This window comes from Microplitis mediator, chromosome 2, assembly GCF_029852145.1.
Source record: "Microplitis mediator isolate UGA2020A chromosome 2, iyMicMedi2.1, whole genome shotgun sequence".
Lineage (NCBI taxonomy): Eukaryota > Metazoa > Arthropoda > Insecta > Hymenoptera > Braconidae > Microplitis > Microplitis mediator.
The window spans coordinates 24,225,544-24,248,041 of NC_079970.1; the positions used below are offsets into that span (position 1 = coordinate 24,225,544).

Genomic DNA, 22,498 nt, shown 5'->3' on the forward strand with positions numbered 1-22,498 from the left:
AAAATATATTGATATAATATAAATTTAAGATGTAAATATACGCGTTGGACAAAGAGATGAGATATTACAGTAAATTACATGTGTGTAAACATCTCTTGTCTTCCGACATTTTATTTCAGGGTGGAAATATAAAACGTCAGTTAAAAAAATTGACATTAGCGCCAGTTGATATGCGAAAATAGCGGAATTTTTTGAAAAGTTAATGAGGAGGTAATTAATGATATGAAAAACTTTATTATATTTTAGGGGATTACATCAATATTTTTAGATAGAAAAATACAAAAATTTTTGATAAAAATAATAAGTAAAAATTAAAATGATAACTGAGTAATTATTAGTTTTTAAGTTAAACTGACATTTGAGAACAGAAAATATATAAGACTTGTAATAATAAATGATTATGTTTAAAGTGATTGAATAATGATTATATAGAATTTAAATTATAAAATATTGTTGAGCACTAAGTTATTGTACTGTGTTTCGATTTATTTTGTTGATCAAGTTGCTGAATGATCTGAAAATATGAAAAATAGAAAAGATAAATAAAAATAGTGTTGAGTAACAAATAAAACTAAGTACGTACCCATGGGTAAGTGTATCATTTAATTTCTTAAGTTGAAAATTCAAATTTTCTATCGATAATGATAATGCTAATAAAGGATTTGATATTTGTAATTCTTTGTAGTTTTGAGTCTTGATAATCTGTTCGATGTTTGATGCTATAAACTTATTTGTGAATTCCAATAGATATTTCGCGCTGTGACGATCAGCTAAAGTCATTATTGTCAAAGCATTTTCAACAGTTAGATTTTTACAGAGTGATTCTTGGCAACTATCTTTAAGTGATTGTATCTGATATTTGTCTGCGGACTCTAATAAACTTTCAGCATACGCACCAACATCAGTTACTTCATCAGTGTAGATATACTTTAAGACCCTTTCGAAGATCTCTGGAGTAATGTCTGGTATAGATATTTTATTTTCTTTTTTCTCAATCATGTCATGAGAAAACATTGCAGCCAGAACAGGACTTCGTGCCATCAGGATAATTTTGTGAGCTCGGAATTCTGTGTTACGCACATTTATGATGACATCACTACCCATCTTAGTGTTGTAAAGTTCTGTGAAATCGTGAGACATTTGACATTTTGGAATATTTAATTCAAGTTTTTCAAATTTTGTGTTGGGCGAATCATAGACAGTAAGATCAAGGCGAAACGTCAAAGTATTATTGGGTAAGTATACATTTTTATCTGCTATTGTTGCTTTTGGCCATATTTGCCAAGTTACCGTTTCGTCTTTGGTCAGTAGATAATGAACTTTCGATTTTTTAAATAATTCATTTTTTTCGTTATCTAAAATGCAACTTGAACATTTTATGTTCATATTATTAGTATTATTCAAAGAACACAAAATGAAGACCATTGACGACTGGTAGGCAGTACGCAGCGTTGCCGAAGAATTAATTATTTTCAAACGAACGTGCCATTCATCATTAATTGTGGCTCCTGTTGAGAATATCGGAGAAGTAAGACTAAACTGAGTATCTCGCTGGAATTCATCGAAATAATGATCTATTTTATCAATCTTCCATTCGAAAACAATATTATGTTCATCAGACGTCGTATAAACTCTTTCCATATTAAATATTTATTGCACTTTTAACACAATTAATAATTTTAAAATTCTTAATTATTTTATTTTTATATTTAAATAGATATCAATCAAAACTATTCCACACTCTATTAGCTTAAAATGTTTTCGATAATAAACTAGAGGAGACGCCGGCTTTCTTATGAGAGATCCCGCGTAAAATTAACAAATGAACCGTGAAATCAGCCTCTTGTAAATATGTGCAAAGAAAAAAAAACCGTTGAGTGTACATTTTTATTGCAATCATGTGTGTGCACGCATGCGCACTAATTAATTTAACAAAGTTATCATCCAACTCTTAAAATTTATTTTTAACTTTTAAATTAATATAAATATCAGAAAAAAAAATTATTCAATAATTAAACTGACACACACATGAAAAATTAATTGCATTAATTAATTGTAACATTATAACAATTATAAAATTATTTGAATGTATTACCGACATTTTATCGTTGATAGATTGGAGGTTTCAAAAAATCCACATTGGCGCCACTTTATATTCGAAAATGATGGGGATTTCAATTGAATGGAAGTAAATAAAAAATTAACGGTATGAAAATCTTTATTTTACTTAACGAAATTACTTGAAAATTTTTCATAAAAAAAAATATAAAATACTTGTAATAATTAGTCAAAATTTTTAAAGATATTGAATTAGTTTTTAAGTGATACATTATGATGTTGTTGAGCACCAAGTTGTATTTAGGTCCAATACTCGTTATCTAGGTTTTGTTTATCTGAAAATAGAAAAAATAAACAAACTATTATAAAGTTTAGTAAAGTAAACGTTTAAATACATACTATTTTGAAGTTTTATCAGGAATATTAGCTTTATCTTCATTTTTGGAAAATGAATATTTTTTCATCACTTTGAATGCCAAGGAAGAATGTGATTTCTCAAAATTTTCAAAATCCTCAATGTCAATATTATTTTTTTTTATGTTATTGACCAAGAAATCGGTGATGAATTCTAACAGAGGTTCAGCGCTATGACGATCAGCTAAAGTCATTAATTCAAATGCATTTTCAAGATTCAGAGTTTCACTAAGAGATTCTTGACAAATATTTTTAAGTGACAGTATCTGGTATTTATCTGCAGCTTTTAACAAATCATCAGCAATCTCAGCTAGACCAGATACTTCATCGGTGTAAATGTACTCCATGACTTTTTCGAATATATCTGGAGTAATGTTTGGTATCGTTATTTTATTTTCTTTTTTCTCAATCATTTCATGAGAAAACATGGCACCTAAAACGGGGCTCCGGGCCATCAGAATATTTCTATGAGCTAGAAAATGAGTATCATCCACTGTTATAGTAACATCGGTACCCATTCCAGACTCATAAAGTTTTTTGTAGTCCTGCGCCATTGGACATTTTGAAATATTTAATTCAATTTTTTTAAAAGTTGTAATAGGCGGATCATAGGCAGTAAGATCAACACACACTGTCAAAATATTACCGGGTAAAAATTTATCTTTGTTTTTTAATAATTCTGACTTGGAGAGCGAATATAAAGTTTCCTCACACTTCTTCATAATAAATTGCAGATGTTGTAAACATTGTTTCTCATTTTTATTACTCAAAATAAAAAACGAAAATTTTGTGTTTACTAAGTCATCGTTATTCAATAAACGCAAACGAAAGTCTAGTTTGTCACTTGTTGTATTATTAGTATTAGAATTATTAAAGTCTAATTCCATCCGCCATTTATCTTTAATTTTTGCTCCTGATGTAAATTCTGAAGAGTTGATTTGGAGATCAGTATCACTAATGATGATGGGGCTGACATACACATCTATTTTATTTATCTTCCATTTAAAAACAATATTATGCTCATCTGTTTTTGTGTAACACTCTTCCATTTTAAATAGTTTTTAAATTGTAACTCGATAAATACTCCAATTATTATTAGTAATTTTTTTTCTAATGCAAGAAGAACTACTCAAACAATATTATTAAAATGATATTTTATACTGCACAAGTCGAACTATTGAAAAATGTATATAATAATAAAATGAAAATATGACTAACGGCTTTAATTTCGCACTTAAACTTAGCAACAGCACACATGAGATTACGGCTTCTACTGTACTTATTGTTAAAGCGAAGTGGTGGAAATTTTGATTAGTTTCTTATCGTCCCAGTATGAGTTTCATTTCAATCCCACCAGTCTCAACTACTATTTACTTACCATATACCCCCGCTTTTAATTCGCAAGTGGGACTCCACTCTTCCATTGGGGCCTTTTTATACTTACTGAGAACCTAGGATACGTTAATTATTTAAAAACTTATTTTTATATACAAATTTAAAGTTCTTAAAATTTTTATTAAATTATTCAACAGTTTTTTTTACAAAATATATTAAATGACAAAAAATATGAGATATTAGTAGTAAGCAATTCCCGTTAAAAATGATGACGTTATTTGCTTGCATATCGGGTTTTGTTTAAAATAATATTGTAAGCAATACCTTTTACGACTCAATGCTATCAGTAAGTCGCCATATTTCAAAACCTCGACCGTATTATTGAGCAAAATAAATATAAATATATTTGAGTTCATAGCAAAAAATTTATGAGAATATTTTTCGTACAAAAATTGACATTAGCGCCACTTCATATTGAAAATAGAGAAATTTTTTAAGAAGTAAATGAGGAGATAATTAATGATATGAAAAACTTTATCATATATTTTATGAAATTACGTCAATATTTTTTCTTAGAGAAATATAAAATTTTTTTAATAATAATAATAATAAGTCAAAATTGAAAGGATAACTGAGTAATTATTAGTTTTTAAGTTAAACTTATAATTGAGAATAGTAAAAATATGTAAGACTTGTAATAAAATATGATTATGTTTAAAGTTATTGAATAGTTATTATATATGGTATTTAAATTATGGAATATTGTTGAACACCAAGTTATTGTACTGAGTTTCAATCTTCTTTGTTGATCAACTTGTTAGTTTGTCTGTAAATATGAAAAGAAAAATATATAATCAGGAATAGTGTTGAGTAACAAATAAAACTAAGTACATACCCATAGGCAATTGTATCAGTTAATTTCACAAGTTGAGAAATGTAAATTTTTCCAATAATTCGAATGCTAAAGGAGGATTTCGTTTTTTGAATTCTTTGAAGTTTTGAGTCTCGACAATCTTTTTGATATTTGATGCCATAAACTTATTTGTAAAATCCAATAGATGTTTGGCGCTGTGAAGATCAGCTAAAGTCATTATTTTCAATGCATTGTTAACAGTTAAAGTTTTACTAAGAGATACTTGACACATTTTTTTAAGTGACAGTAGCTGATATTTGTCTGCGGCTTCTAATAAACGTTCAGCATCCGCATCCAGATCATTTACTTCATCAGTGTAGATATACTTTAAGAGCTTTTCGAAGATCTCTGGAGTAATGTCTGGTATAGATATTTTATTTTCTTTTTTTTCAATCATGTCATGAGAAAACATTGCAGCCAGAACAGGACTTCGTGCCATCAAAATACTTCTATGAGCTCGGAATTCTGTGTTACGCACATTTATGGTAACATCACTACCCATCTTAGTATTGTAAAGTTCTGTGTAATCGTGAGCCATTTGATTTATTGGAATATTTAATTCAAGTTTTGTGGAAGTTGAAACAGGAGTATCATACACAGTAAGATTAAGGCAAAATGTTAAAGTATTATTGGGAAAATATTCATCTCTTTTCTTCATCAAAGGATCCAGCTGGATATACACCAACAATTCTTTATTTTCGTTTAACAGACGGCTTATTTCCCTTGTTTTACATACCTTATTTTTTTGGTTATTTAAAATGAAACTTGAGTATTTTATGTTTACGTTTACCTCGTCAGTATTATTCAAAAAGTCCAAATAAAATCCTATTGATGACAACCCATCAGTACCACGTAATGAACACGTAGATCTATTGCATATATTTGAACGAACACACCATTTATCTTTAATTTTAGCTCCTGTTGAGAATTCTGATGAATTTACAGTAAAATCACTTGTTTCACCGTCTCTAATATAATAAGTATCTATTTTATCAATCAACCACTCGTAAAATATATGATGTTCATCTACCGTTGTATAACTTCTTTCCATATTAAATATTTATTATCTAACTTTTAACACAATTAGTAATTAAAAAGTCTTAATTATTTTATTTCTATATTTAAATTTATATCAATCAAAACTATTCCACACTCTGTTACTTTTAAATGTTTTCGATAATTAAGACGAGACGCCGGCTTTGTTACGAGAGATCCCGCGTAAAATTAACAACTGAACACCGGATCGTGAAATCAGCTTCTTGTAAATATATATATATATATAAAAAAATTTTGAGCATACATTGTATATTGCAATCATGTATGTACACGCATGTGCACTAAATAACTTTACAAAATATCATAATGATTTATTTATTTAACTTTTAAATTAATATAAAATAATGATAATTATCAGAAAAATAATTTATTTAATAATTAAATTCATACACACATGAAAAGTTAATTTTATCATTTCAATAAACATTGCAACAATTAATTAAATTATTTGAATTTATTACCGACATTTAATCGTTGATAAGTTAGAGATTTCAAAAGATCCGCATTGGCGCCACTTTATATTAAAAATGGCGGGATTTAAATTTAGTAGGAGGAGTGAATAATTAACGATATAATAAATTTTATTTATTTTACGAAATTCCTTTAATAGTTTGTCAGAAAAATATAAAAGTTTTTTAATAATAGTAAGTAATTATTTCCAAAATAGATAAACAATTAATAGCTTTCATATTGATCTGACATTTTTAGGAAAAAAAACATACAAGACGTAATAATTATTAAACATTTTTAAAGATATTGAATTAGATTTTAAATTATGTATTATACTATACCGCTGGGCACCAAGTTGTTGTATTTAATTCCAATGTTCGTTGTTAGTTTATCTGAAAATATGAAAAATAAAATAAATAAATTGAAATAGCGTTGAGTAAAAAATTTGAATTGGTACATACTATTGTAAATATATTAGTAAACTATGTTTATTGTCTTCTTAATTATAAAATGAAAATTTTTTCAATAATTGATATGCCATAGCAAGATTCGATTTTTCAAGATTTTTAAAGTCTTGAGTCTCAATGATTTCTTTGATGTTCGATGTAATGAAATCATTTGTGAATTGTAATAACTCTTGGGCATCGTAAAGATCAGCTTTATCCATTATTTTCAACGAATTTTCAACAGTCAAAGTTTTACTGAGTGATTCTTGGCAAATATCTTTAAGTGATTGTATCTGATATTTGTCTGCGGCCTCTAATAAACGCTCAGCATCCGCATCCAAATCAGTTACTTCATCAGTGTAAATATATTCCAAGAGTTTTTCGAAGATCTCCGAAGTAATGTCTTGTACAGGAATTCTATTTTCTTTTTTCTCAATCATATCATGAGAAAACATTGCAGCCAGAACAGGGCTTCGCGCCATTAGAATACTTCTATGAGCTTCAAAATTAGTATCACCCACATTTACAACAACGTCGCTACCCATTTTAGACTCGTAAAGTTGCTTATAATCATGAGCTATTTGATGTTTTAAAATTTTTAAGTTAAGTTTTCTGCAAGTTGTTACAGGAGCGTCGTACACAGTTAGGTCTAGACACACTGTCAAAGTATTGTTGGGTAAATTTTTATCTTTATTATTATTCCAAAGTGAAAATTTTGGTACCGAAAGAATTTGAGTATCACCTTTGTTCAGTAGCAAGCGACGTTCTTCAATAAATAGTTTTGTTTTTTCGTTATCCAAAATAAATATTGAAAACTTTGTATTTATATTATCGAGATCATTCAATTGGCACAAATAAAAATATAGACAGGTAAACATTTGATGCGTAAAAGAATTCAATGAAGTAATTGCTTGTAAACGAATACACCATTGATCGTTAATTTTGGCTCCTGTTGTAAAGTTTGAAGAATTAAGAGTAATCTTAGTATCTGTATCAAAATCATTTACGTAAGCACTTATATTATCAATTTTCCATTCATGAACAATATTACGTTCAACTGTTCTACTATAACTTGTTTCCATATTAAATACTTGTCATTTAGCAACACAATAAAATAAATCAAGCAAATAATTTTTAATCAAAACTATCCCCGAAACTGTCAATCAAAAAATTTATTAAAAATTACGTTGGCCTGGTGACTGTATCCAGCATAAAATTAACAAGTGATGATCATCCTCTTGTCAGTATTAAAAAAAAATTGAACATCAATCATCTACACGCGTCTCCACAAATCGACTTTTCAAAATTACCTGCCAAATTTATAAAGATCTTATTTGTCTAAATTTTAAGGCCATTCTCAGACAGTGTCTCCCACTTTTTAAAAATTTTCAATGACTTTCAATGACAACTGTCATAAGCGTATCAAATTTTTATCAATTAATTTAAAAGAAATTAAAGCATTAATTGAAAAAAGGCCAACGTAGTCGTAATTTCGCCGATATATAGATTTAAAAAAAAATTATTCACACTTGATATCAATTAGGAGTTAAACAAAATTCGTTAAATAAATTTCAGTAAAATCGTCATGTCAGTTTTATAATTAGAATTTTTCAATTTTGTTGGCTCAAATTTATTTAACAAATTTCGCTTAATTCCCAATTGATATCAATTGTAAGTAATTTTATTTAAATTCTATATCTCAACGAAATCACGACTACGTTGTCCTTTTTTCAGTCAAGGTTTTAATTTTTTTTAAATTAATTAATAAAATTTCAATACGGTTATGACAGTTAAAAGTCATTGCATATTTTTAAAAAGTGGGGGGGGGGGGGGGGCACCGTCTGAGAATGCCCTTAAATCAATGACTCATTAAAATTAATTCAATATCTAAAATAAATATTAAAACGAGAAATTAAATTACTCGAATATTTATTAATATTTAATATGTTACATTCAAAGGCACAAACAATTAAAAACATATTTAATTATCATGTTCTATAATATATCTGTATCATCTAAAACTCCTAAACATCATTTTTTAATCACATTTACATCAATAGTATTCATTAATTATTTATTATCATTAACATTACAATAGATTTAATATTCGTCTACTCCATTCTAAAACTTACTTACTTTTCAAATATTTATACAATTTATTTAAATACATACAACATCATATGTCACGATAAAACTTTTGTTTAATATAATGTCCGATTATTATAATTAAATAACTTAATTCGTCTTCGACTATTCACAACCCTCTAAATTTATTTTAAATAATAAAAAACCCTCTCATTTTGTTCCTTCATCATTTAAGTACCAGTCTAACGTCATTACATTTGTCCGTAATTCAATTTTCATATAAAAATAAAATTAAAATAAAATAAAAAATAATTACACATTAATTTTCCACGATCATTTTTTTTTTTCCTCTTTTTTTTCTCTAACGATTTATAAATTTATATCCAGACATTTATCTACCCAAGTATTTATATATATTTTATAAATTTCATACTACCACAAGTTCCAATCAGTCTGATACATTATTTATATATATTTTTAAAGTACGACAATCAACATTTAATAAATCTAGTCAGACATTTTTTTTTTTACTAACATTCAAAATTTTTATTGAGTAGCACATTCTAGTCTTTATATATTTTTAAAATTTAAATTTAAAAGCATTCAATTAAATGCTAGAAAAATTTAATTATTGTTCCCGATGGTTTTAAAATGACTTAGGCCTGTTATTAAATTTGAACCCCGTATCTGGAATGTCTAGTGCTACTTAATTAATTGAGTTCCAATAAATAGTTAAAACTTTGGAAGACATGACAAACTATCGATCAACACTTTGTGTACCAAGACGATATAACAATAAAAAGGTACATGGAAAAATATAAAATATCAAGTCGTTGAGAAAAAGAGGAGGGGAATGTTGAACATTATTTTTATAAATTTGTTTGATTTTATGAGTGTAGAGCACCGAGTTCCTAAGGAGCACCTGAGAAAACTAATCTCCCCTTTGATATTTTATTAATCAATAGTATGAAGAAAAAAAATAATAATAATTATAATAAATATGTAGATTGAAATATTTAAAATGACTAGTCTTCGATAGATTGTTCTGAAATGTTTGATAGAGAAATATAAATATAAATAAAAAAATATAAGTCGAAATAACGAACATCTCGATGATGTCTGATAGCGTTTATCAAAAACGAAAAAACAAATGCAAAGTTACTACTTCCCGGAGTATTTTGACGTGGGGGTGAATCTTCTTGAGGGAGCAGGACTGGCTGGTAAGGATGGAGAAGCTCCCGTGGGAGTCGTGGGTTTGGATCCGCGTCGACTTCTTCTCATGGATGAGTAGGGACTGGTGCCTCTATGAACTTGCCCGTGAGCGTAGAGAAGCATCCCGATGTCGCGGTTGCCCGCGTGGACGGCGATGGTCAGAGCCGTGTTGCCGTCCACGTCGACGATCGACGGGTCGCAGTCCGGGTGTTCTAGAAGGAGTTTCACGATGTCGACGTGTCCGTGCTCGGCGGCACACATCAGCGCGGAACTTCCGTCTTCGTCCTGGATGTTGACGGCTGCTCCAGCGTCCAGCAGCAGCCGGGTCATGTCTGTCCTTCCATGGGAAACTGCGAGCATCAGTGCTGTCTGTCCATGCTAGAATAAATTAATCAGTCAATTAATCAACCAATTAATTAACAGGCGGATGAATTGATCAATAAATTTTTACTTACAATTTTAGCTCGAGTATTGACATCAGCCAACTGGAAAAGTCTTGTAATAACCGAAGCGTGGGTCGAGTTTTTAATGTCAACGAGGGCTGTTAGCATCACCGGAGTGTAGCCAGCGGCATTTGGTTTATTAATGTCGCAGACTTTTGAGTCCAGGAGTATTGAGACTACGTCATAATTACCGTGAGAAACGGAGTAATGCATTGCCGTGTTCCCGTTTGTGTCAACCATATTGACGATGTGCTCCAGCAAGATACTGGAGTGCTCTTCAAAGCAGTCCAAGTAGTCCTCGACATCCAGGGGGTTCGCGGTCACGATACTAGAAATTTTAAACCACTCTTGCTGGATGACGTTCGTCGCGTTTTTCGTTTGATGGGACAAATTCTTGCTTGGAGACTTTTTCAAGTTGTCATTCAATACTTTCAACGCGGCACGCATCTCCTTAGACGGTTCCTTTTTCACCCGGGACTTGTCACGTATGGGCTCAAACAGCGCTGAGTCTGGTAGACTCGTTTTTTCTTCATTGTTTAATTCTTTTTCCGGAGATATTAATTCTTTTGACTCCTTGGCGTCGTTCTTTATGTCCTCGGTCACCATCTCATGCCTGTAATTATTTTTATAAATTATAACATGTATATAAATATTTTTTTAATCAATAGGTTCAAGGATTACTCGTCTATTTATAAATTTTATTAAAATATTGCTGACTAAATTTACTAATAACCAAATAAATAAATAAATAAATAAATAAATAAAATAGTAGATAAATTATATAAAATTGATTACCGTTGAAAGCGCGGGGAATTAATTCTGCGAAATTCCATATCATTTTCAATACTCATATATTGTTGTTGAAGCATTGATTTCAATAACCAATAACCGAATACTAATTAAAATGCACCATTACCCCCGAAAATGAGCGACTGCGTAATTTGGCGAGGGAAAAATATAAAAACTCGGGTTGAAAAAACGCATCAGCGCAAAGGGAAATTAAAAAACTAGACGTATAATTTAAAGCGATGATAAAAAAATAATCTGATACTCAACCCGTGGGCCGCGGAGACTGAGGATAAATAACGAATACAACAAATAAAACCAGTTAGCAAAGCATGACGCACGCGCGAATCCTGGCAGCCTACACCAGAACCACTAAGCTTGCAAGGGGTGAAAAGTACGTGGGGAACATGCAGCTGTTGGACACGCACGCGCTTTTTCATCCCTTACTTTATTACACATTTTCCTTTGTGTTAAAAATAATTTAAAAAAAAAAACTTGATCCCCAGCATTAAAAATAATAAAAATAGAAACGTACTTATTACAATCATACGTCTCTTTGTTGTCGGCATCGTAGCGTATGATTCCGATGGGAATCTTGGTGTAGGTGTCTTGTCTCTTGAACTGTTTTTTCAAATCACTGTTACTTAAATTGATATTTGCTGGCCTTGGTATCCTAGACACTCCGTTGGTTGTCTGGTTTGAATTGTTATCGATATTTTTGTACATATTTTCGGTGTTATTTGAAATTTGTTTGGCAAGAGTTTTTATTGTCTCTTTGCAATTGTCGCAGTAGTTGGCAGCGCAGGATATTGAAATGTGTGGTTTCAATGAATCACCCACCGACACATCAACGAACTTCTTTTTTATGGGCGATGTGCCGAACTCACGGCTCTTTGGGGAGAGACCTAGGGTGTCAGTACTCTTGGGCGCAGTTTTTATCAACCCCTCGACATTAGAGCCAACGGTTCTGGTGGTTTTTCTTTTGGGTTTAGTGTCACCGTAATTAAACGAATGACTTCGGGCGTTCAGTGAACTGAGGGAGATCGGCTGAATTGAAACGGGATCTGGTCCGGTGGCTATTGATTTTGTTCCAGGGCTTGATAGTCCTATTGAAGTTCCAACTTCAGATGTCCGGGGTTTTACTGTCACCCCAACGTGCGCCCTCATTTTGAAGGGCTCAGAGGTCTGGATCTCTTGATGTCTTGTTGGCAATTTTTTCGGCAATACTGGCAAGCACTGGGTACCTTTTGTTGATGTCATTTTTTTAACCGAATCACGGTATTTATTTACAGCTTCCTCAATCATGCGGGCGACTTCCTCGGAAGTATAAACTTGTGTCATATTAAGTGTCGTTTCAGTACCACAGCTGCGGGTCTTACGGACTTCCGGGTCTTTGGAAATAATCTCTGGTGATATCTGCTCGAAAAACAAATCGCTGCGGGTCAGGGTTTTCTGTTGGGACAGTGACTGGTCTTTAGATTTTTCCGTCGTACTGTCGGTGTTGGTCCCAGAGTCCTTCAGTTGTTTCGGCGAAGACAGACTGTGGTACGAAGGAATTTTTGACAGCGAGTTTTTACGTTTCATTTCGGGAGTCCAACTGGACTCGCTGCTTCGTGACAAATTCGATAAACTCGACGAGTCTTTGTTGTTAAAAAAGGAAGTTATGTTTTCTCTCGACTGATATTTCTGCAGACTTCTCTTAGCCGTTGGAGATCCAAAGGCTTTGCTCGGCTCGATGTCCATGTCGTCCAATTTAACGGTAGTGAATTCTGTCGGCCGGCCGATTACTTGGATCGGCGTGCTAGTGGTCATTCCAACGTCCCGTGTCCGAACCTTTAAAATAATCATTATTATAATTATATTTATGTAATTTTAATAGTAAAAAACATCAGAGTATATTAAATAAAATACGTAATTCACGTCATGAAAGTTTAGAAAGTACAAAATATACGCGATAGCTATTAGAGCGAAAATTTTTCAACTCTTTCGTTAACTAGAAAATTCCAATTAATTATTATTATAATAATTAAACAATAAATACTTTTTTAAATTAACCGCCGATAGTTAACAATAAGACCGCACCTGAGTTACAGTAAAAAAAATTACCTGCTGGTGTGAAATTCCCACGTCCCGCGTCATAACACCACACATGGTCCCCATATCCCTCGTGTGAACATTGAAATATTTTTTCCCCTGTTTTTCCGAGGAAAATGACTGGCTCCTCGATCTCTGGGCCTCTGAATTTTCAATATTTTTCACAGAACGCGATCTATTGAAATCCTCCACCGTCTTTTCGAGTTTTTTCTTCTCTTCCTTGAGCACTGACATCTGTGCCTGCAGAGTTTTCTTATAATTATTGTGATAAAAATTCATTATTCTCATCTTGCTAGCCAACTTATTTATAACTTTTTAAAAATATTAATAGTTTACGAAAACGACGCGAAAATAAAAATGACAAAACGTTGCTGTCCGTAAGAAGTTTCCCGAGTTACTGAATGCGCCGAGCGGTTACTTTAAAACTACTTGGAATTTACTTAACAAAATGTACTTTGTGTTATTACTATAGTATTTCAATATCTTCGACCCTCGAGGTGAGAGATTAGACAATAGGAGGATTTTGTAATCAAATACTTGGACTAGGACTGAGTAAATTAAATCGGGGATTTAACCAAAGGGATTTTATGACCAGAAATATTTAAATTATCCGCCTGACAATGAAATAAAGTTTTTTTTTTATTTTTTAATTCTAGTCTCAGTACATTATTCTAAATATTTAAGCTCTAAAACGTCATAGTTCCGAGTTTGGAGTATCGTAAAACGGATATCAGGTAGACGTTAAAAAAATTAAAAAAAAAAATTCAAGTGTTGAAATGACGGAGACGCAGTTTTTGTTACTGTAGAGTTTACAAGTACTGAGGCTTAAAACTTATGGCATTCATCCGGAAATAGGTATATATAGATATTCAGGATCATTTTACAATAACTATACCTGTAGCATTGGGATCGCTTTTACTTGCTCTTCAAGTTCTCTCATTCGCTCGAGCGACATCGCCATTTGCTCTCGAATATTCTGCAATTTTTAAAAATATTTGCTCATTAGTGTCAAAAAAAAAAAAAGAAGACGATGGGATAGAGATAAAGATGTGAAATATAGATCTCACTAATTCTTTTCACAGATCTTATCATTCTGCGCTCGTATCTTAGTGTCAAATCTATATTGTGATTGTGGGTTTTAAAGTATTTAAAGGAAAAAAAATATACGGTTGTTTTTACCTGAAGTGCCCCGGCACTGAGATTTGAATTTCCGCTTCCAACACTCGCGGCATCGAAATCCGCGGTCTGATCCGCGTGGATCGTGTGTTGAATCGCGTGTCCAATATGCGCTCCATCTAAAGACAATAATTTTATTTATTTAATTTAGTGTAAATAAAATAATTAATTAGTTAACAATGTAATAATAAGTAATTATAATTATAATTGTACGTTAAATAACTAAGGTTGCGTAATTTTCCGTGGGAGGAAAAATATGTAACGTAAGTATGTAAATAAAATACAGGCTGGTTTATTCACCCCCGTTTTGTAAAAATATTTTTTCCCAGTAATTAGCATTGTAAGCATGATACATGAATAATAAGCTCTGTAAAAGTACTCCGATAGGTGATATGCTCTGAGTTATCACGCGATGAGACTCCAGTTAAAAGTGCGAGCAAAAAATAGTCGACTTAATGATTTACGGGGATCTCTCCTCAGTCTAGAGTTTTGCTAAATATTTAACGTCTCTTTCTTATTTTTTTTTGCATCAGTAGCTTACCGTGAAAGTAGTTAGCAACGTTTTCCTTTATGTGAAACGGTATTTTTTACATTAAACTTAATATATTTTATATTTAATCCTGGTAGATCTTAAAATATTCGTTTTTCGAAAATTATCTCCGACTGTTATTTTTTTTTTAATTCAGTCGACGCGGTAATTTAAATATTGCCGCGCAAAAAATGGAAAGTTTTTTAATTAAAAAGAATTCACCCACGGAAAAAAGAGCAATTGAAAAATTACAGTTTCTACAGTAAAAAGGCTTTCGGGGCAAAAATCTTTAAACATTAAGGCTTAAACTGTATTTTTAAAAATTTGTTATAGTATTAAAATTAATACAATCTTAAGCAGCAAATTTTACAGTTTAAATCGACAATATCGAGTTTGGAACTGTAATATTTGTTATTTCTGTAAAATTTACTGATAAAAAATGTAATTTTTACAGTTTCAGACTCAGAGCGCTTTACTACTACACGGAAAGAAAATTATGGCAGCGGTTCCCATAATTTTGTGAAATTTTTTCCTACACCATCATAGGAATTACGACCATAAATTATGGGAGCGGTTCCTATAATTATAGGAATGTTTCCCATAATTATAGGAATAGTTCCTATAATTATGGGAATGATACCCATAACACTATAGGAATGGTTCCTATAATTTATAGGAACCATTCCCATAATATTATGGAAATAGTTCCTATAATAGTATGGGAACTATTCCCTATGGATACCATATTATCATGAAAAAATTAATTTAAAGAAGTGTGGTAATCACTTTTACAATACACAGAAATATTATTAAACATAAAAACAAAAATTCAAACATTGAAAAAAATCGTATTTGGCAAAAAAACATTAAAATTTTTAACAAGAATTTTTTGTCAGCACAAAACATTCAAGAAAATCCAAATTTTGGAAAATTTCTACACTATTGTGCAAAAAAAAAATTTTATGATATTATAGGGATGGTTCCCATAACATTATGGGAATAGTTCCCATAATATTATAGGAATAGTTCCTATACCAATATGGGAACCATTCCCATAATATATGGGAACCATCTCTATAGTAGTATAGGTACTATTCCCATACCATTATGGGAACCATTCCCATAATGCATAGCAAAACTTCCCATAATTTTCTTTCCGTGTATACGAAACTAATTTTTCAACTGCTCTTTTTTCCGTGCCATTTAAATAATTTTTTTAGAATGAAAAAATTCTCAGCCCTGATTAATTGTTGCAATAAAGAGGCCAAGAGATTGTTTTTCATAAGTAATTGTAAGTAGAGTTGGATGAAAATTTATGCGATGGAAGATTGAATAAGTCGAGTAGGAGATCATGACCATAAATCATAAATATAACAACCTAATGATAATAATAACAATAATAATAATAATATAAATTAATAATTTATTTGTGCGTGAGGGTATTACACACATATATAATGTATATATAATATATCCAAGTCCCGATACACTTGTGGATTAGTGCAAAACTTGATAATGAATTCAACTTGTTTGGCTCCCGGAGATAAAGAGTAGAGCAACTACACATATATATATATAATATGTATAGTTATATTAACTTTGCCCCCGCAATTGACGTGAATGGAAAGACATACAGACGGTCAATAGCACCTCCCTATCGCACTTGAGCAATGAGAAAAATACCCATAATTTAAATGTAAAAATGTGTAATAATATTTACGATACTTTTTAAATTTATTTATATTCATCGCAATTCAAATTTTTTTATATTAATTTATCACTTTATCTTATCATTCATAATATATGTATGTTCTTGACAACATAAATTTAATTACACATTTAAATTTAAATATATTTTTTTAATAGTAAAACTTACGATACTTTTTTTTCTTTAATTTGCAGAAGGGTAATCTCTTCATAAAAAAATTTTTTACACCCATTTTTTATTTAACGTTAAAATAAAATAATAAATAAATTAACTCTGACGTCTTGTTCTCACTCTCACTTGATCACAACTTAATTTTATCACAATATTTTTTCAAGGATTTAAAATAACAATTACGTAAAAATAATAAAATTTCGTAATGACACAAAAATAATAAATTACACAACTTTTAAATATATAATTGTCTTTGAGACTGACATTTGAAATGTAAAAGTAGAAACAAAAAAAAAAAAAAAAAAAAAAAGTTGATATTTGAATAAAATTTGAGTAAGTAGAGGATGCGTGTTTTGCCGCCGCGAGACCGCGTTTGACTGTTATGTTTCGCCGGTAAATCTACATTACGACTACCCGAGCAAGTACCTCTAAGACTCGAAGAGGGACAAAGAGAAAGACCGACAGAGAAAAGGCTACCGGGGACAACAAACTACCGACGAAGAGAAAAATTCTATTATATTATTATTATGGTGGTGAAATAGAGGGGGGACTGCTCTTTGCTTCCGTTAATTCCGTTAAATAATTTTATTTGTCAATAAATTATTTATTTTTACTTTAATTAAATCACATTAATTATGCCATTGATAAGCTAATCAGTTTGTTTATTAATTAAGCTCTCATCGACTGACACGCGATTGTTTTCTCAAGTGACAAATTTCGCGTTTGTTTTACTTATCGAAATTAGTGATTTTTTTGACAGTTTTATTTATTTATTTATTTATTTAAATATTTGGATGTTGCTATGGTGGTTCGAAATGTGCGATCGCATTTAAAGAGCTGGAGTTGTTAAGTGTAGCAGTTGTTTGCCAGAAACGGGTGTAGTGCCGGGACAGGTGGATCGGAGAACGCGCCATATGTGATAGCCAGTGGCTGCTGGCGAGCAAGGTTGCACCAAAATTGTCAGCTTCGATATCTCTAATAGACCTGCAAACTCGTTGTCGTTTTTGTTATAATGGTCATTGCAATTACCACCAGATGTTGATCATTTATTCCATACTTATTTACTTGTCCTCTATACTTTTAAACCATTATGCTTTTTATTCAACTCTTTTTCACTTTCTCACGTTTTTAAATATCTATACATTTTTATTTATTTTATTATCTCAATTGTATTTATAGTTCATTAATATTTATAAGCCGTTTAAATAATTAGGCATTTTATTTTTTTTTTATATAAATCTTTAAAAATTAATTGGAAAATTTTTTTTTAGAAAGTTTTAATTTTAAATATTTCTTATTATATTTTACGATTTTTTTTTTTAATTAGAAATAATTTAAAAATTTACACTGTAAGAAGAGCGGTGTTAAATATGGACTCATTTTAACTCTACCCGGTGTTAAAATAAAATTACACCGGTGTAGGAGGAGTAATTCACCGGTGTTAAATAGGGTAACCGGTGTAGAAGCGGAGTAAAATCGGTGTAAAAACGGAGTAAACTGCGTCCGCTTGAAGTATATAATATTTACACCGGCAGCGGTGTTATTTTAACACCGGAGAATGTTTTTAGAAAACCGGTACAGAATATTTACACCGGCAGCGGTGTTATTTTAACACCGGATAATTTTTTTTAACACCGGTACAGAATATTTACACCGACAGCGGCGTTATTTTAACACCGGAGAATTTTTTTTAACACCGGTACAGAATATTTACACCGACAGCGGCGTCATTTTAACACCGGTCTAGAATATTTACACCGGCAGTGGTGTTATTTTAACACCGGATAATTTTTATTAACACCGGTACAGAACATTTACACCGACGGCGGGGTTATTTTAACACCGGTCTAGAATATTTACACCGGCAGCGGTGTTATTTTAACACCGGATAATTTTTTTTAACACCGGTACAGAACATTTACACCGACGGCGGGGTTATTTTAACACCGGTCTAGAATATTTACACCGGCAGTGGTGTTATTTTAACACCGGAGAATATTTTTTAACACCGGTACAGAATATTTATACCGGCGGCGGCGTTATTTTAACACCGGTCTAGAATATTTACACCGGCAGCGGTGTTATTTTAACACCGGATAATTTTTTTTAACACCGGTACAGAACATTTACACCGACGGCGGGGTTATTTTAACACCGGTCTAGAATATTTACACCGGCAGCGGTGTTATTTTAACACCGGATAATTTTTTTTAACACCGGTACAGAACATTTACACCGGTAGCGGCATTATTTTCACACCGCTTTCGGTGTTGAAATTTAACACCGCCAATTTTAACACCTACACCGCTTGGACTTATCCCGGTGATTTTTTACAGTGTATTAATGAAAAAAAAAAAGTAATAAAAATAAAAATTTGAATACCAATTTTTAAGAAATGGAAAATAAAAATAAAAATAAAAATAACAGTATAATAATTTTTGAAAATAAAGGCGGGTGTTAGAAAATCTAAAATCTTTAAAATAAATATAAAAGTACTGAAAATCTGCTGGTAGCTGGTACCTGTTTCAATGGAACAGAAATAAGAAAAGATAGACGGACAAGTAGTAGGTACCAGGCAGGCGTGAGAATTTTAGCCAGCATCTGGTGTGTTATTGTCACGTGCTATTTAAAGTTTAAAGACTCTGCGCATATTAATTATTGGGACCCCAAGTTATGCTGGTACTGTAACTGGTGACAGTAAAAGATAATATCTTAGTCCCATTTGAATGGTGGCAGTACAGTCCATTTAATAACAGGTGCTCGCACCTTGCGCTTCCCAATCTCTCATCAATGGACAAGAACTGAATATTCAGTACCTCCATGTCCTCAGTATACCCAAAATATTTGACAGTCCCCCGATCTTTCAACCTGCAGATAATTTATTCTCAAAAATACATATAAATATATGTCTTATTTCCAGCATGACAAAATAATTTTCATTTCAAAATCCACAGTCAGAGAAATTGAAATGACAAAGCCATTTATTGAACCTGCAATAATTCGAAAGCTATAAATTCAATTGAATAAAGTGAAATTATATTCATTCTACGGCATGATTTCATTCATTTCTACTTAAAATTTCAAACATGTTTATTTATTATTAAATTAATTTTCTGAGTGTTAATTCACGTGTTAAAGAGTTAAAAAATGGCCGGTGAATAAACTGGAAATATTTGAAACAAACCGAAAGAATAATCAGTGAAGCTATAAGCGGAAGCAGGTGGTTCCAGACACGCACTGCCGGTCACGAGTCAACTTCGAAAATTCAAATGCGCTCACATATTTTTGAATTGAACCGCCACCTCCTCGTAAAACTATCATCCCTTGACGGTTTAAAAAGAAAGTCTTATTTATTTTAAAAAAAGATAAATAATTATCGCAATGATTTTCACACCACGATAGAATAATAAGGTTGCAAAATTAGTAAGTAACCAATTGTTTAAATTGTTCCTGAGAACGGAAGCTCACACTACGGTATATATAGACCTTAAGTGAATAATTATTTATGTACTACCGCTTGTTATTGTTTTAAAAATAACTGAATAAGTTTATAATACCACGAGAAGATGCGCATCACTGTATATATATATATATATATATATATACATATATGTAGTAAACTTTCTTGAGAAAATGAGTTTAAATTAAGATATACGGAGCGTTCACTTATTGTTGCCTGATTTATGTATCTATATATATTTATATAAATATATAGATACAGATATCAAAGTCCTTTCGTTTAATTTAATTGTATATATTTCCGTTGGTGTGAGATCTTCTCAGAGGATTTGTTTCACTGAAGCGAAGTCAAGCAAATCGTGACACTTTATTATATACTTTCGTATATATATGTATATTTATATATATACTTATCAAGACACAGAAGTCAGTAGTCATCTTATTAAGAGAGAAAGCATCAAATTTAAATGATAAAATGGGTATTTAAATTTTCGCTGATGCTAATTTATAACAAATATAAGATTACTGTACATAGACATATATTTTAAATCACATCCAATTAAATTTCCAATGATAGTGAGCTAAAAAATGATTTATAATTTACAATAATTTTTTTTTCACCGAAGAAGATTATTAAGATTAAGATATTTCGCTTACAAGGAAATCGAGTGGTGATAAATAATTTTATTTTAAAAACAAAAAGTAAGAGAAATGTGGCGGTCACGTGACACCTACCGGTTTCGGTCTGATTCCTGCGATCATGATTCTTGTGCGGTTTGGACAGCCGCTGCAGGGTCGCCTCAAAATCACCGACTACGTCACTCAAGTCCATGGCCGCCGAGTGCTGATGGTGATGTTGGTAGGCATTGTTACCTCCGGGTCGGCTGGTGAGGTGACCTGACCTCGGTAAGGTCGTTACTCCGTTTGAAATAACATCCCCATGTTCGTTTGATATTTTTGACAGCTCGCTCTCCAGTTCGCTGAATGTCGGGCTCACCTGCAGACATTTCAATTTATTTACATATTTATTTGTTTATTTACACGGAAAAAAATAAATAGTAAATGCAACATGATGCAGTCTTGGTAAATAAACATGATGAAATCATGTTGCATCCACATGATAATCATGTGGCGGTAACATGAGAAAATCATGTGGCAGCAACATGATTTGTCATGTTTCGGCTACATGACAATCATGTTGCGGTAGCATGAGAAAAATCATGTGGCAGGAACATGATTTTCATGTAATAATAGCATAAAATTAAGCTGCAACAACTAAATATTTATGCTTCAGAAAAATTATTTATTATCAAGCATCTAGATTTTTTCGGATGTATAATATTGCAAATCAAAATTGGAGTAATTTATCAAATTAAATCATTAGTAAATGATATTTTTGCTGAAGGGGTTAGTGGTAGTTAGGATTTTCAAAAAATCGATTTTTTTCTTCATTGTTGCTTGATAATAAATAATTTTTCTGAAGCATAAATATTTAGTTGTTGCAGCTTAATTTTATGCTATTAAGGTTACATGATAATCATGTTTCGGTTACATGATAATCATGTTGCGGTAACATGAGAAAATCATGTAGCAGCAACATGATTTGTCATGTTTCGGCTACATGATAATCATGTAACCGAAACATGATTGTCATGTAGCCGAAACATGACAAATCATGTTGCTGCTACATGATTTTCTCATGTTACCGCAACATGATTATCATGTAACCGAAACATGATTATCATGTAACCGAAACATGATTATCATGTAATCGAAACATGACAAATCATGTGAATGCAACATGATTTCATCATGTTTATTTACCAAGACTGCATCATGTTGCATTTACTATTTATTTTTTTCCGTGTAAAAGGTCAGTTAGATTTTATACAAAACTCAAATTACCAATCCCAGCAAAATTTCCATAGACTGACATTGTCTTCGTCTCTCGCGTTTTTTACGTCTCTCGATGGTGTTTTTGTCGATGTTTCCGGCAGCAACCGCTTCGCAGTACTCGACAAAGTCCAAGTCAATGTGGTATCCATAAGGACAACAAACGCACTTGCTGCCTGAGGTTGATTCAGTGGATCCATAAGCCTGCTTTCCCACTGAAATAAATTTTTAAATTTTATTTCGCTCAATGTAATAAAATAAAATGCAATA

The 22,498-nt window shown here is 31.4% G+C and overlaps 5 protein-coding genes across 10 annotated transcripts in view; all 5 read right to left on the reverse strand.

Annotated features, from left to right (window-relative positions):
- Nucleotides 1–224: 224 nt before the first annotated feature.
- On the reverse strand, nucleotides 225–1,871 carry LOC130663951 (speckle-type POZ protein B-like). The gene is made up of 2 exons (XM_057463538.1): nucleotides 584–1,871; nucleotides 225–514 (listed from the first exon to the last, which is right to left on the reverse strand). Exons 1-2 carry the CDS (start codon nucleotides 1,639–1,641, stop codon nucleotides 466–468), a joined length of 1,107 nt encoding a protein of 368 aa, XP_057319521.1. The 5' UTR covers nucleotides 1,642–1,871; the 3' UTR covers nucleotides 225–465.
- A 184-nt stretch (nucleotides 1,872–2,055) lies between these two features.
- LOC130663952 (speckle-type POZ protein-like) lies at nucleotides 2,056–5,971 on the reverse strand. 2 transcript variants are annotated; one of them, XM_057463539.1, is made up of 3 exons: nucleotides 4,703–5,971; nucleotides 2,458–4,633; nucleotides 2,056–2,417 (listed from the first exon to the last, which is right to left on the reverse strand). In XM_057463539.1, the coding sequence occupies exons 2-3, from the start codon at nucleotides 3,519–3,521 to the stop codon at nucleotides 2,390–2,392; spliced, it is 1,092 nt and encodes a 363-aa protein (XP_057319522.1). In that variant the 5' UTR covers nucleotides 3,522–4,633; nucleotides 4,703–5,971; the 3' UTR covers nucleotides 2,056–2,389. The 2 variants fall into 2 exon arrangements, with proteins under 2 accessions (XP_057319522.1, XP_057319523.1); XM_057463540.1 differs by having other exon boundaries at nucleotides 2,062–2,393.
- LOC130663243 (speckle-type POZ protein-like) lies at nucleotides 4,728–5,771 on the reverse strand. The gene is made up of 2 exons (XM_057462364.1): nucleotides 5,511–5,771; nucleotides 4,728–5,390 (listed from the first exon to the last, which is right to left on the reverse strand). Exons 1-2 carry the CDS (start codon nucleotides 5,769–5,771, stop codon nucleotides 4,728–4,730), a joined length of 924 nt encoding a protein of 307 aa, XP_057318347.1.
- Nucleotides 5,972–6,149: 178 nt separating the features above from the next.
- On the reverse strand, nucleotides 6,150–7,895 carry LOC130663954 (speckle-type POZ protein-like). 2 transcript variants are annotated; one of them, XM_057463542.1, is made up of 3 exons: nucleotides 7,415–7,895; nucleotides 6,688–7,330; nucleotides 6,150–6,618 (listed from the first exon to the last, which is right to left on the reverse strand). In XM_057463542.1, exons 1-2 carry the CDS (start codon nucleotides 7,752–7,754, stop codon nucleotides 6,726–6,728), a joined length of 945 nt encoding a protein of 314 aa, XP_057319525.1. In that variant the 5' UTR covers nucleotides 7,755–7,895; the 3' UTR covers nucleotides 6,150–6,618; nucleotides 6,688–6,725. The 2 variants fall into 2 exon arrangements, with proteins under 2 accessions (XP_057319525.1, XP_057319524.1); XM_057463541.1 differs by having other exon boundaries at nucleotides 6,151–6,618; nucleotides 6,688–7,893.
- Nucleotides 7,896–8,584: 689 nt separating this feature from the next.
- The window catches only part of LOC130663955 (KN motif and ankyrin repeat domain-containing protein 2-like), a 28,073-nt gene continuing 14,159 nt past the window's right edge, over nucleotides 8,585–22,498 (reverse strand). For 3 of the 4 annotated variants that reach the window (XM_057463544.1, XM_057463545.1, XM_057463546.1), the window contains exons 3-10: nucleotides 22,241–22,443; nucleotides 21,071–21,332; nucleotides 14,472–14,587; nucleotides 14,188–14,268; nucleotides 13,305–13,532; nucleotides 11,734–13,031; nucleotides 10,425–11,025; nucleotides 8,585–10,347 (exon numbers count right to left, since the gene is read on the reverse strand). In XM_057463544.1, the coding sequence (XP_057319527.1) occupies nucleotides 9,919–10,347; nucleotides 10,425–11,025; nucleotides 11,734–13,031; nucleotides 13,305–13,532; nucleotides 14,188–14,268; nucleotides 14,472–14,587; nucleotides 21,071–21,332; nucleotides 22,241–22,443 (3,218 nt within the window). In that variant the 3' untranslated portion in view covers nucleotides 8,585–9,918. Of the gene's footprint in view, nucleotides 10,348–10,424; nucleotides 11,026–11,733; nucleotides 13,032–13,304; nucleotides 13,533–14,187; nucleotides 14,269–14,471; nucleotides 14,588–16,873; nucleotides 17,149–21,070; nucleotides 21,333–22,240; nucleotides 22,444–22,498 lie in introns of those variants that run through there. The other variant, XM_057463547.1, reaches the window with a different exon arrangement.

Excerpts from the sequence above, each read along its gene's own strand:
- LOC130663952 (XM_057463539.1), bottom strand. The coding sequence starts at position 3,521 with ATGGAAGAGTGTTACACAAAAACAGATGAGCATAATATTGTTTTTAAA. Across the intron at positions 2,418-2,457 it reads CCTGATAAAACTTCAAAATA|TTTGTTTATTTTTTCTATTT; the intron begins GTATGTATTTAA and ends ACTTTATAATAG.
- LOC130663954 (XM_057463541.1), bottom strand. The coding sequence starts at position 7,754 with ATGGAAACAAGTTATAGTAGAACAGTTGAACGTAATATTGTTCATGAA.
- LOC130663951 (XM_057463538.1), bottom strand. The coding sequence starts at position 1,641 with ATGGAAAGAGTTTATACGACGTCTGATGAACATAATATTGTTTTCGAA. Across the intron at positions 515-583 it reads AATGATACACTTACCCATGG|ATCATTCAGCAACTTGATCA; the intron begins GTACGTACTTAG and ends TCATATTTTCAG.
- LOC130663243 (XM_057462364.1), bottom strand. The coding sequence starts at position 5,771 with ATGGAAAGAAGTTATACAACGGTAGATGAACATCATATATTTTACGAG. Across the intron at positions 5,391-5,510 it reads TTTTGAATAATACTGACGAG|CTGGATCCTTTGATGAAGAA; the intron begins GTAAACGTAAAC and ends GTGTATATCCAG.